This window comes from Prionailurus viverrinus, unplaced genomic scaffold (assembly GCF_022837055.1).
Source record: "Prionailurus viverrinus isolate Anna unplaced genomic scaffold, UM_Priviv_1.0 scaffold_50, whole genome shotgun sequence".
Classification (NCBI taxonomy): domain Eukaryota; kingdom Metazoa; phylum Chordata; class Mammalia; order Carnivora; family Felidae; genus Prionailurus; species Prionailurus viverrinus.
In genome coordinates, this window is record NW_025927613.1 from 850,313 (window position 1) to 864,884 (window position 14,572).

At 41.1% G+C, this 14,572-nt stretch overlaps 1 protein-coding gene across 1 annotated transcript; it reads left to right on the forward strand.

Moving 5' to 3' along the window:
- The first annotated feature begins 348 nt into the window (after nucleotides 1-348).
- Nucleotides 349-3,682, forward strand: TCHHL1 (trichohyalin like 1). The gene is made up of 2 exons (XM_047847792.1): nucleotides 349-486; nucleotides 1,157-3,682. The coding sequence occupies exons 1-2, from the start codon at nucleotides 349-351 to the stop codon at nucleotides 3,680-3,682; spliced, it is 2,664 nt and encodes an 887-aa protein (XP_047703748.1).
- Nucleotides 3,683-14,572: the final 10,890 nt, after the last annotated feature.

A 14,572-nucleotide genomic window follows, 5' to 3' on the forward strand; every position in this document is an offset into this window, starting at 1 on the left:
TTGGCTTCATTTGTGCATTTCAGTACTTACGTTTGTGTTCTTTTTCCACTTCCTTTTGCAATAACACTTTCTCTGAACACATGAGTGTCGCTGTCCTCCACAACGTGGGGTGAAGTGTCACTTCTAATACCTACTTGTGTCAGATCTGATCTCACTACATTATCCAGTACAAAACTAAATCACTGAAGTTTAGATACTGTATCTTGAGATACAGAATAGAGCAGATGATACCAGTGGAGCAGAGGGAGAGACAGGAAAGAGAACAACCTCGGCATCTCGTTCCTGAAAGACCCATCCTAGGAAATGAGCTTTGTTTGTTCTTTCTCACAGTCTCCTGAGTTGGGAAAGATGTCTCGGCTCCTGAGAGATGTCCTCTGTGTAATTGAGACATTCCACAAGTATGCCCGGGAGGCTGGTGATGAGGCAACACTGACCTGCACAGAGCTGAAACGGCTCATCCAGGGCGAGTTTGGGGACGTTCTTCAGGTGAGGTGTTCACAGAGCTGTGGAAATTCTCCCCCACTTACTCTGTCTCCATAATCTATGCAAGATGGGCTTAAGTAATCCCTGCTTGTTTTACATTTGGCTACCAGCTCTCGGTACTCACTGATTTTGAATAACTTTTTCCAGTCTTAACTCCCTATTCTGTGTAATTGCTTAATCAATCTTACAGAGAAAAATGAGGCTTTCCTCTGGGACTATGCTTCAGGAGAGTAGGTTCTGAGAGGTGTCACGAACCATTATACATGCAACTCACAGTGATGTAAAAGCTCCTTCTTAGGGTGCCTGAGTGGCTCAGGCAGTTAAGCTCCTGACCTCAGCTCAGTTCATAATCTCACAGTTGCATGAGTTTGGCTCTGCATCAGGCTCTCTGCTGCCAGCTCAGAGCCCACTTCAGATCCTCTGTTCCCCTCTCTGTGCCCCTCCTCCCACCAAAATGAATAAACATTTAAAAAAAAAAAAAGCTCTTTCTTAGCATAGCTCTCTAATGAAAAATGGGATCCAGAATCAACAAGTTCTTACTGTTTTGGGAAATTTCACTAGTTCTTAAAGAAGAAGTTTAAAAAAGGGGGGGTGGATTCTTGGGAGCTATGTAGATGCTCAGGGCACTTGACCACATATAAACAGGCTGATTCCTCATTGTGTTTTCATGCAGCCACATGCCATTCTTGCTGTGGAGAGAAACTTGAAACTTCTGGATATCCACAGCAATGGCACCATCAGTTTTGATGAATTTGTTCTTGCAATCTTCAACTTGTTGAACCTCTGTTACCTTGATATACAATCGTTACTAAAATCAGAACTCAGACAAGTGTCTGAACCAGAGAAGAAGCCAAGCGGTATGGATCTTCAGGTCACCAGTGGCACTGACCAGTGGACAGAGCAAACTGCAGCAACTCAAGACAGGGTGGCACCTCCTTCAAGAATGGCTTTATCAGCTCAGCTCAGCCCTAAGGAAAGGGAACACAATGGAGTTGACCCACAGGGAAACACCAAGACTTACAAGCTGCTAGTAGAAGCATCTGAGCACAATGACTCTAAGAACCAACACCTGGAGAAAGATCAATGGAGCCAGAAAACAGCCCAAGGTACACCAGCTACAGGAGACAGTGGGGCTCAACTTGAGAGCAACAAGTCAAGAGCAGAATCAGAACAGATCGGCGGTCCCACAAAGGGGAAGGGACAGGATAAGGACAGTCCCAGGGAGGGAGATAAACCAGTCAGGGAGCAAAGTAGCACTAAGACAAGAGATCAATTTGGAGAACAGGAAGGGAAACTGAGAACCCAAAGTGATCTACCAGAAAAAACACAGAGGCCTGCCAAAGATCAGGAAGTTGCAGCAGAAAAGGGTATTAAGGAACATTCTAAAACACAAGAACTATCACTGCCAGGAAAAGATGATCCCAGTTCAGAACACACTGACCTGCCAGAACAAGAAGCTGACCAGAAATCCTTGCAGACAGAGAAACCAGTTGAGCCTGAGGATGATGATAGAACATCTGAGAACCAAGAACCAGGAGAGGATGCTGGTAGGACACCACCTGAGACAAAGAATACAGTTGAACCCAGGCATGATGGCAGAACATCTGAGACCCAAGAGCCACCAGCACAAGAAAAAGAACATGAACCAAAGAACCTGCCTGACCAAGGTGATAGCATAAATGTTTCAGAAACACCTGATGTTAGAGCTGTAAGGAAAGAGAGGAGAGGCTCCAAAGCCCATGGAACAGCAGGGAGAAAAGAAAATGAGAGAAAAATTCAGCTACCAACTCTGGAAGACCAACCACAGGATGGAAAGTATCAGGAACTCCAGGTGTCATCAAAAGGAAGGTTAGAAGGTTCTAAGATCAAAAGGTTAAGCTCACAAAGAGGAAATCAAAACCATCCTGAGATTGAAGGAAGAGTCACTCCAGAAGAGGCAAGACATGCTGAGAAATGCATAGCAGAAGCACTTAAGGGCATCAAAAATGCCACTGTAGCAGAAGGGACACCAGGAGCAAGAGAAAGAACACAAGAATTGGAACCACTCAAGAACCAGTCTGGAGAAGAAAATAAGAGGGTCACCAAGACTCATGACAAGCCAGTCAAGGAGGACGATGGTTACCAGAGAAAGGATCCTGAGCCCACACTCACACAGAATAATGACAGTTCTCCCAAAACTCCCAATAGCCTGGCTCCAGAGGATGGTGACAGCAGCTCAGAGACTACTGACTTGCCTGTGAAAGAGGATGCCCAGAGTCAAATAGACCCTCTCAGAGAGCCTGTGGAAAGAAGTCACAATAATAACCCAGACCCTGAGAAACAAGTAGCACTGGGTGAGGAAAGAACTCAGGAGGTCATGGTGCTGGCAGTGGGAAAGGATAAGCGGCTCCCCGAGGAACCAGAATGGGCTGCCAGAGAAGATCACAGGAGTCAGGGCTCAGGGACCAAGGGCCCAGGTCCAGCTGTGCACCCTGATGGACATCCAGAGGCACAGGAGTCCACAGCAAGTGGTGAAAACAGAAAGTTGCTGGAGACAGAAATCCCAGGTACCCTGGATGTAGGCTTCACTGACCAGCTTTCCATAAGGCAGCTCCCTGCAAAGGAAGACAGCAGTAAAACGCTAAAGGCCCAGAGCCCAAGTACAAAAGGAAAGGAAGGTGGAGCACCAGAGACCCAGGAGGCTCGAGCAAAAAGTCTGGATGAGGACAATTCAGCCTCTCCCAAGACACAACTTGAAAGAGAGGAACCTACAACATTGAAGGAGGATGAAATCCCCCAAGAGTTGGCAGGAGAAGCCAATGACCAACAAAATCCAGCCAAGAAAGGATATGATGTTTCAGTCCCCCAGTCAGGCCTTGAAGAGAAGACACAGATGGACAAAGAGCCCCGTTTTGTGGAGAGGGGTGCAGTCTATGCTAGTCCTCTGTACCAGTACCTGCAAGAAAAGATACTGCAGCAAATGGACATGACCCAAGCAGAGCAGCAAAATCAAGTTCGATCAGCCAGAGCATCAAACCCAGATCATCCTATCTCCTTCGATGACAGCCAAGCATTACATTCCACCAGGGAACATCTGCCTGGTACAGATCCTGCCCATGCACAGCAAACATTAGCCCCCCAGGCCTCAGAAGATAAGCAGGACCACCTTCAGGGAGAGAACCCAGTACTGCAAAGGGAGGCAAGCACCAAAAAGCAATGAATCGTTATCACGATTGCAGGTGAAGTTCCAAGGAACTTCATGCATCTTAACATGTCCCAGGCTTCTTCCCTCCCAACCACCCTAGTGTTCACATACACACATGCAGATGCAGATTAATAATAATCTTTTAAATTCCCTTCCTGGGTTTCCACAAATGCAAATAAGAAAGTATTCAGCAGTGGGAGCTGCCACCAAAGAAATATCACACCAAACATGCTACCATATGATGCTACTTCCAAGTAACAAAATGGATTTTCTCATGACACAATTTATCGCAATTTACCTGTCACTAAAAATAGAAAAATTCCTTTCATATTTTTAACAGATGATGATTTCCTCAGTTGATTCATTGGCTTTTTATAATGTGACAACAGTGAGTACGAGACTCCTCAATACCACCTTATAATCATAAAATATCACTAATTCATAGATGCAGATTATTCTGCTTCATATTTCCTAACAGATTTCAAGTTTATCCTAAAACTGTATCCTTCAAGATAATCTCAGATATTGCCATAACTTAAAATAATTTTTCTAGCACCCAATCAGAGTAGATTCGTGACTCTTTGCTAATGTCTGAGTGCAACTAAATCTATGCCATAGATTCATTCATTGATTGATTCAGCAAACTTCTATTAAATCCCACTCCTTACACAGAGTTTTCAGAGTGTCTGGCTCAAATAAGCAATCAGAATAATTATCAAGGAGAGAGAGTATACAAATCTAACATATGCTTGATTCCATAAGAAGCTCTTAGAACCTATGATCCACTAAGTCTATAAAATGTTTACCCATATGGTTTGCTGACAGCATTGCATCAAAATTAGCAAATAAATGACCTTATAATCAATATCTTTTGTTCATTCATTTTTTCCCCCTTTATTCGCCATCTAGCCCTGAAGACACTGATCAGAAACAAAAACAATCTTAGATTATTTTAAAAGACTGTAATTGGGGCGCCTGAGTGGCTCAGTCAGTTGGGTGTCCCACTTCGGCTCAGGTCATGATCTCACGGTTTGTGAGTTTGATCCCCACATGGGCTTCTGGGCTGACAGCTCAGAGCCTGGAGCCTGCTTCAGATTCTGTGTCCTTCTCTCACTCTGCCCCTCCCTCTGTCTCTCTCTCTCTCTCTCTCTCTCTCTCTTTCAAGAATAAATTTTAAAAAAAAAAAACATTAGAAAAGACTGTAATTAAAGGATGATGTCTCAGAGGATGAGGCCCAGGAAATGAATAAAATAGATATCATATTATGTTTCCTGAATCCAAAATGCCCCATCTCCCATTGCATCCTGCTTTTGAGTTTCTTCCACTTCATCTCACACCTCTTCCATAATTTAAAATTCTCCTATATTTCTTCTGCCTCCAACATCTTCAGCTCTCTTCACTCTACCTTTGAACATGAATGAACATCCCTATCTAAAATTGTTTTTAATGTTTATTTACTTTTGACAGAGAGAGAGACAGAGCATGAGCAGGGGAGGGGCAGAGAGAGAGGGAGACACAGAATCTGAAGCAGGCTCCAGGCTCTGAGCTGTCAGCACGACACGGGGCTCGAACTCACAGACCGCAAGATCATGACCTGAGCCGAAGTCGGACACTCAACTGACTGAGCCACCCAGGCACCCCATGAATATCCTTATCTAAAAAAATATATATGCACTCTAATGACCAAGAGATATAAGCCAACTCACATAAAAGAAAGATATATACTAGAGCTTAAACTAACCAGCCTTTTTCACAAGCAACAGGCAATATGTATCAGGAACCACAAAAATGGCAAAGGGTATAAATAATAGATTTGCAAAAGAAGCTATACATATGGCCAATGAATGCATGAAATCCTCACTAGACTTTAAGGAAATGCAAATTAAAAATAGTTTTTTCAAGAGGCACCTGGGTGGCTCAGTTAAGCGTCTGACTTCAGCTAAGGTCATGATCTCATGTTTCGTGAATTCGAGCCCCACATCAGGCTCTGTGCTGACAGCTCAGAGCCTGGAGCCTGCTTCAGATTCTATGTCTCCCTCCCTCTCTGCCCCTTCCCTGATCACTCTCTCTCTCTCTCTCTCAAAAATAAATAAATATTAGAAAAAAAATTTTTAAGTAGTTTTTTCACTTGTCAAGTTATTAAACGTTATTTGTTTCTTTTTAATAACCACACAATGATTAGAGAAACAGGAACTTTGAAATACAAATGGTAGATGTATAAATGAGTAAAACTTTCAAGATGGCAATTCAATAATATGCACAAATAGGGGCTCCTGGGGCTCAGTTGGTTCAGCATCTGACTTCAGCTCAAGTCATGATCTTGCAGTCTGTGAGTTCGAGCCTCATGTTGGGTTCTGTGCTGACAGCTTAGAGCCTGGAGCCTGCTTCTGATTCTCTCTCTCTCTCTCTCTCTCTCTCTGCCCCTCCTCTGCTCATGCTCTGTCTCTCTCACTCTCAAAAAATGAATAAATGTTAAAAAAATAAAAAATAATATGCACAAAAATATTATTAAATATTTCTCAGATGGCATTATAAGGAAATAATCAGGGATGTGTATAAAAATTCATCTACAAAGATATTAGTCATAGTGTGTTACAGACAGAAAAAACAGCAATAACCTAAATGTCCATCATTATAGGAATGGTTAACTAAATTATGGCTACTGGATACTGTGGAATGCCAAAAAGCGCAACTGGCGGAAACCTAGAGGCATTGACAATAGGGTGTGCAGAAGATTCAAGGGCCAGATCTTGATGCCCAAAATTGGTTACGGGAGCAACAAGAAAACAAAGCACATGCTGCCCAGTGGCAGCATTAGAAATTATGAGGTAAGATTTTCTTTAATTGAGAAATGATTCATAAAATACTAAGCTTTGAAGGATTATAAAATTGTATATGGAGTATGATTCTCTTAAAGATTAACAAATAAATAAATAGGCAGACTATGAGATCAAAATCTTAATAGTAGTTATCTGTATAACTGTATATCTGTAGGGCAACTGTAATGACATTTATTTCCTGATTTAAGATTTTCTTCATTTTCCAAATTTTCTGTAATGAAAACGCAATACATTTGCAATCCCAAAAATAAATGCTATTTTAATAACTATAACCTTTAAATCTAGTCTCAAGAAATAATGTAAAACAGAAAAAAATGTTCTTCAAGATGTTCACAACATTGTTATTTTTGTAATAAAAAGTACATAAAACCAAATTTTTAATAGCTTATAAATACCATCAAATATCCCTTTGATGTTAAAAAAAATATCCCTTTGGTGTTAAAAAAAATCCCTTTTATAACATTTATTCATTTTTGAGAAACAGAGTGTGAGTGGGCGAGGGGCAGAGAGAGAGGGAGACACAGAATCTGAAGCAGGCTCCAGGCTCTGAGCTGTCAGCACAGAACCCAACGTGGGGCTCGAACTCACAGAACGCAAGATCATGACCTGAGCTGAAGGCAGACGCTTAACTGACTGAGCCACCCAGGCACCCCTGATGTTTATATATACTCTCTAAAATGTGCATTTATGAAGCATCTGCATCATATGGAAAATCGTTATGTGGAAAAGCATGATACCATCTGTGCTTACAGCAGGATATCGACAATATATATGATGAAGAGAAAATATACCTAAGTATCTACAATGTTCATCTCTTGGTGATAGAATTACAAGTGACTTCTTCCCCTTCTTTCTAAATTTCTATATTTTCTGTGTTGAGTATATCTGATTTATTTTATAAGAAAAAAATTGAAAAATAAATAATAGTTTTTTAAACATTCTCTTCACATTCTAGCAACCATTCAATTTTTCTCTCCCTCTCTCTGCCCTCTGTTCTATCCTTAATACAAAGCAATGCTTTTTTCCACCATCCAATAAAAATTATTCCTCTGAAGAGGGCATTGCCCTCCATCTGAGAAGCCTAGCGACCTCTAACCTCCATGTTTTCAGACCTCTTGTGGCTGATAACTGCCTCTCAATTCCCCAGTCCTTCCCCACCTCCTGTGGGTTCTTCTCAACCAATTCACAAGACTATGGGTTATTTCCAAGGGTTTTTTTTTTTCTGGACTTTCTCTCTCTGAGAACCTCTCCCTGGCCCAGTTACTAGTGTCTCTTCCACAGTGGTGTTTCAACTCACCTTGTTCAGATTTGACTGTGCAATTCAATCCAGTTTATGCAATTGCTCACAAGATATGACCCCTGAGACTGCCAACCACTCCCCATTAAACTGGCTTGTCTTCTCAATTTCCCTCATTCTGTCCTCTCCATCCCCATTCTATCAGGCTTCAAAGGCACAAACTTTGGAATCATCATTTACCTTATTTCTCTTATTCTCCATATCTAATCCACTACAATATTTCCATAGTAGTCCTTAAACCAATTTTCCAGATCCATCTTCCATTCTCTGCTCCCTTTGGGACTTCAAATACCCTCCACCTAAAATAATGTCTCTCCCTCCCCTTTTACTGAATGCCCAAATCCTGCCCATCCCATGGGAACCAACTTCAATGTCACTTCATTCATTCATTCCAAAATTGTTATGCCTCTACTACAAAGCTGTCATCATCAAGACAGCATGGTATTGGCACCAAAACAGACACATAGACCAATGGAATAGAATAGAAACCCCAGAACTAGACCCACAAATGTATGGCCAACTCATCTTTGACAAAGCAGGAAAGAACATCCAATGGAAAAAAGACAGCCTCTTTAACAAATGGTGCTGGGAGAACTGGACAGCAACATGCAGAAGGTTGAAACTAGACCACTTTCTCACACCATTCACAAAAATAAACTCAAAATGGATAAAGGACCTAAATGTGAGACAGGAAACCATCAAAACCTTAGAGGAGAAAGCAGGAAAAGACCTCTCTGACCTCAGCCGTAGCAATCTCTTACTCGACACATCCCCAAAGGCAAGGGAATTAAAAGCAAAAGTGAATTACTGGGACCTTATGAAGATAAAAAGCTTCTGCACAGCAAAGGAAACAACCAACAAAACTAAAAGGCAACCAACGGAATGGGAAAAGATATTCGCAAATGACATATCGGACAAAGGGCTAGTATCCAAAATCTATAAAGAGCTCACCAAACTCCACACCCAAAAAACAAATAACCCAGTGAAGAAATGGGCAGAAAACATGAATAGACACTTCTCTAAAGAAGACATCCGGATGGCCAACAGGCACATGAAAAGATGTTCAGCGTCGCTCCTTATCAGGGAAATACAAATCAAAACCACACTCAGGTATCACCTCACGCCAGTCAGAGTGGCCAAAATGAACAAATCAGGAGACTATAGATGCTGGAGAGGATGTGGAGAAACGGGAACCCTCTTGCACTGTTGGTGGGAATGCAAATTGGTGCAGCCACTCTGGAAAGCAGTGTGGAGGTTCCTCAGAAAATTAAAAATAGACCTACCCTATGACCCAGCAATAGCACGGCTAGGAATTTATCCAAGGGATACAGGAGCACTGATGCATAGGGCCACTTGTACCCCAATGTTCATAGCAGCACTCTCAACAATAGCCAAATTATGGAAAGAGCCTAAATGTCCATCAACTGATGAATGGATAAAGAAATTGTGGTTTATATACACAATGGAATATTACATGGCAATGAGAAAAAATGAAATATGGCCTTTTGTAGCAACGTGGATGGAACTGGAGAGTGTGATGCTAAGTGAAATAAGCCATACAGAGAAAGACAGATACCATATGGTTTCACTCTTATGTGGATCCTGAGAAACTTCACAGGAACCCATGGGGGAGGGGAAGGAAAAAAAAAAAAAAAAGAGGTTAGAATGGGAGAGAGCCAAAGCATAAGAGACTTAAAAACAGAACAAACTGAGGGTTGATGGGGGGTGGGAGGGAGGAGAGGGTGGGTGATGGGTATTGAGGAGGGCACCCTTTGGGATGAGCACTGGGTGTTGTATGGAAACCAATTTGTCAATAAATTTCATAAAAAATAAAAAAAAATTAAAAAAAAAAAAAACCAAAATTGTTATTAAAAGATTTATGTTAGGGGCGCCTGGGTGGCTCAGTCGGTTAAACCGCCAACTTCGGCTCAGGTCATGGTCTCGAGGTCCGTGAGTTCGAGCCCCGCGTGGGGCTCTGTGCTGACAGCTCAGAGCCTGGAGCCTGTTTCATATTCTGTGCCTCCCTCTCTCTGACCCTCCCCCGTTCATGCTCTGTCTCTCTCTGTCTCAAAAATAAATAGACGTTAACCAAAAAAAAAAAAAAAAAAAAAAAAGATTTATGTTAGTACCAAATACTGGGTGAAGAATTTGAAATACATAAATGAGGGGCGCCTGGGTGGCGCAGTCGGTTAGGCGTCCGACTTCAGCCAGGTCACGATCTCACGGTCCGGGGGTTCGAGCCCCGCATCAGGCTCTGGGCTGATGGCTCAGAGCCTGGAGCCTATTTCCGATTCTGTGTCTCCCTCTCTCTCTGCCCCTCCCCCATTCATGCTCTGTCTCTCTCTGTCCCAAAAATAAATAAACGTTGAAAAAAACATTTTTTTAAAGAAATACATAAATGACAAGACAAGTAGGTACTCTCTACCTTGGAGCTTACATTCTACTGATGGAGGGGAGAGACAAACAGCAGATAAGGACAACCATAAATAAACAAGATAATCCCAGACAATAAAGCAAGGTAGCATGATAGAGAGGGACAAGGGCGCAGGAAGGCAGAGGCAGGTAGAAGTGCTGCTAGAGAAGACTACTTGAACCTTTCCTGACGCCCAGCCAAACGGACGCTGTCTTCTTACGACTCCATAGTCTTTACTTGTGCCTCTTTTTCAGATTTCCTTCTATGACTCACAATCACGGGTGAACTTCTCTTAGCTCTCCTCTCAGACTATAAGCTCCTTGATGGCAAGGTTCACGATTTACACATCTTGCTATCCTTCATTAGCATGGAGTTTAGCACCAAATGTGTAGTATGACTTCAACAACTGTTAAGGGGCGCTGGGTGGCTCAATCACGTTAAGTGCCCAACTCTTGATTTTGGCCCGGGTCATGGTCTCACAGCTTATGAGATCAAGCCCCACATCATCAGGCTCGTGCTAACAACAGCACAGAGACTGCTTGGGATTCTCTCTCTCCTCTCTCTCTCTGCTTCCACCACCCCCAGTTCATGTGTTCGCTTGCTCTGTCTCTCAAATAAATAAACTTAAAAAATAAGTGTTTGTTGAATAAGTAAATAAATCCAGATAATCACTGCAACAGCCTCTTTGCTGGGCCCCCTGCTCCCAGTCCATCCCTCATTTAATCACTCATGAATTTTGCAAAACATTGTTTTCATCTCCTCTCTCTCTGTTCAAGACCTGTCAGTGATGCCTCATAATTTCCTCTGTGCCACATCAAGTCTAAACTGATCAGACTCTATAATCTTTCCCTCCTATTATAATTTGTCACTAGTTTCTTTAGAAATCCTGCTGAGGACATCAAATTGGTCATCTAATTTAAATCTTCACCTTGATCATTTAAATCCTATTTTACTAAATTCAAAGGAACATTGTTGGGATTGAATGCATTCTTTCATTTCATTTATACGTATTTATTGAACACGTACTATGTGCTGGGCACTATGGTGGGCACTGAACATGCCCTGGTCAATGGAACAGGCATGATCCCTGCCCTCATGAAGGATGTAGTCCTGCATAAGACAACTGTAAAGTCCTGCAAAGAACTATCCAAAAGCAAGGTGTTAGTCACATTATTTCATCCATTTCCATGCCTGCCTCTGCTTCTGTGGTTCACCTTCCCTGAAATGTGTTTTCATTTCCTCTACTTCCTCAATTATACCAGTCCTTGATGTACTAGACTAAATCCTACCTCTACCAGGAAGCTCACACTGATCCTTTAATTACTATGTCATTCATAGCCTATACCACCCACACTAATACTTTAATACTTACTGACTAATATTACTCACTAATTTTTCTCTGAGTGTTATTTCCCCAACTAAATAGATTATAAGTCACTAGAGAGAAAGAATAATTCTTATATTCTAATACCCAACATGTCTCTCAGCAAGTGACTTAACCCCTCTGACCTCAGTACCTGTCATTTTAATAATTCACAGGGTTATTGTAAAGAATTTTTAAAAAAATCCAGAGCTAATATCCAGAATACAGAATATACAAAGAATGCTTATAAGTCAATGAGAAAAAGACAACTTTCTAAACAAATAAAAAAACAAACAAACAAAAGTAAGACATGAACAGGCACTTCAGAAAACAGTATATCAAAAAGAGCCAATGAAAAGGCACTCAACCTTATCGGATATCAGGTAAGAGCCAGTTAAGCCACACTGAGAACAATTTATATCTACCAAATGTCTGAAATTAAAAAGTGATAATATCAAGTGTATGCAAAGAGGTAGAACAACTAGAACTCTCACCCTGGTAGCAGGAGCATAAGTTGATACACTAGTCATTGAGATAACTATAGGGCAATATCTACAAAAGCTGAATGTATACAAGCCTATCACCAAGTAATTCCACCCCAGGTATATAACCCAACAGAAATGCACCAAAAGACATGTTCAAAAATATTCATAGCAGTACTGCTTGTAACAGCCCCAAAGAAAAGATAACCTAAATGTCCATCAACTGAGAGTGAGGCAATAATTTGTTCCATATTCATATAAAGGACCACATTTAAAGGATACAGCAAGGAGACTGAAAGAATTACAATCAGTAATGTACAGCATGGTGACTGTGGTTACCAACACTGTATTGTATATTTGAAAGTTGCTAAGGGAGTAGATCTTAAAAGTTCTCATCACGGGGGTGCCTGCATGACTCAGTTGGGTGAGCATCCAACTTTTGACTTTGGCTCAGGTCAAGATCTCACAGTTCATGAGTTTGAGGTCTATGTCCGGCTCTGCATGGATGATGCAGAGCCTGCTTGGGATTCTCTCTCTCCCTTTCTCTCTGCCCCTTCCCTGCTCTCTCTCTCTCTCTCTTTCTCTCTCTCTCTCTCTCTCTCTCTAAATATTTATTTATTTGTTTATAAACAAATTTAAAAAAAAGAAAAAAGGTCTCATCACGAGGAAAAAGAATTGTTAACTATGTGTGATGATGCATATTAACTAGACTTACTGTGGTAATCTTTTCACAGCATATACAGGTATTGAATTAGTATGTTGTACACTTGAAACTAAAATATTATATGTCACTTATATCTCAAAAAAAATTATAGCGACACAAAAAAAGAGCATAAAAGAACTTGATAAGTATGATGTTGAGGAAAATAAAGCCAGACACAAAAGAATTCATACCAAGTGACTGCGTTTACATCGGGATAATGGTACCACTGGTGAGGAGGAGGATGACAGAGTAAGGGCAAGAGAGGGACTTCTGGGGCACTAGTTAATGTTCTGTTTCTTGATTTGGGTGGTGGTACATGAGAGTGGCCACTTCATGATAATTCATCAAGTGTGCACTTATGATTTGCATATTATACTTCAATAAGAAAGTTTGTTTTAAAAAATAATCAAGAGCAGAAAACATGAATAGACACTTCTCTAAAGAAGACATCCGGATGGCCAACAGGCACATGAAAAGATGCTCAACGTCGCTCCTTATTAGGGAAATACAAATTAAAACCACACTCAGATATCACCTCATGCCAGTAAGAGTGGCCAAAATGAACAAATCAGGAGACTATAGATGCTGGAGAGGATGTGGAGAAAAGGGAACCCTCTTGCACTGTTGGTGGGAATGCAAATTGGTGCAGCCACTCTGGAAAGCAGTGTGGAGGTTCCTCAGAAAATTAAAAATAGACCTACCCTATGACCCAGCAATAGCACGGCTAGGAATTTATCCAAGGGATACAGGAGTACTGATGCATAGGGGCACTTGTACCCCAATGTTTATAGCAGCACTCTCAACAATAGCCAAATTATGGAAAGAGCCTAAATGTCCATCAACGGATGAATGGATAAAGAAATTGTGGTTTATATACACAATGGAGTACTACATGGCAATGAGAAAGAACAAAATATGGCCCTTTGTAGCAACGTGGATGGAACTGGAGAGTGTGATGCTAAGTGAAATAAGCCATACAGAGAAAGACAGATACCATATGTTTTCACTCTTATGTGGATCCTGAGAAACTTAACAGAAACCCATGGAGGAGGGGAAGGAAAAAAAAAAAAAAAAAGAGGTTAGAGTGGGAGAGAGCCAAAGCATAAGAGACTCTTAAAAACTGAGAACAAACTGAGGGTTGATGGGGGGTGGGAGGGAGGGGAGGGTGGGTGATGGGTATTGAGGAGGGCACCTTTTGGGATGAGCACTGGGTGTTGTATGGAAACCAATTTGACAACAAATTTCATATATTGAAAAAAAAGTAGTATTAGATTATAACGCAAAAAAAAAAAAATCAAGATAATATACATAAAAGTGCCCAGCAAACTGCTTGGCATTAGTAAGTATTCAATACATATGTACTTACTATTTCCCAGTGGACCTAGAGTAGTACCAAATCCATGGGAGGCACTTTGCTCATCTTTGCTTAATTCAACAACTGACCATCTACTAAACTATGTTTACAGGGTATATAGTGATGAACAAAACGGACATAATTCTTGACCTCATAGAATATAGAGTCTGATGGAGGAAGAGAGTCATTTAAAAAATTAACAAAAAAAACAATGCATAATTACAAACTGCACTAAGTGCTATGAAAACAAAAAACAGGGAGTACTAATTTATTTGTTTAATTTTATTTTTTATTTATTAAAATTTACATCCAAATTAGTTAGCATATAGTGAAACAATGATTTCAGGACTAGATTCCTTAATGCCCCTTACCCATTTAGCCCATCCCCCCTCCCACAACCCCTCCAGCAACCCTCAGTTTGTTCTCCATATTTATGAGTCTCTTCTGTTTTGT

Excerpts from the sequence above, each read along its gene's own strand:
- TCHHL1 (XM_047847792.1), top strand. The coding sequence starts at position 349 with ATGTCTCGGCTCCTGAGAGATGTCCTCTGTGTAATTGAGACATTCCAC. Across the intron at positions 487-1,156 it reads AGTTTGGGGACGTTCTTCAG|CCACATGCCATTCTTGCTGT; the intron begins GTGAGGTGTTCA and ends GTTTTCATGCAG.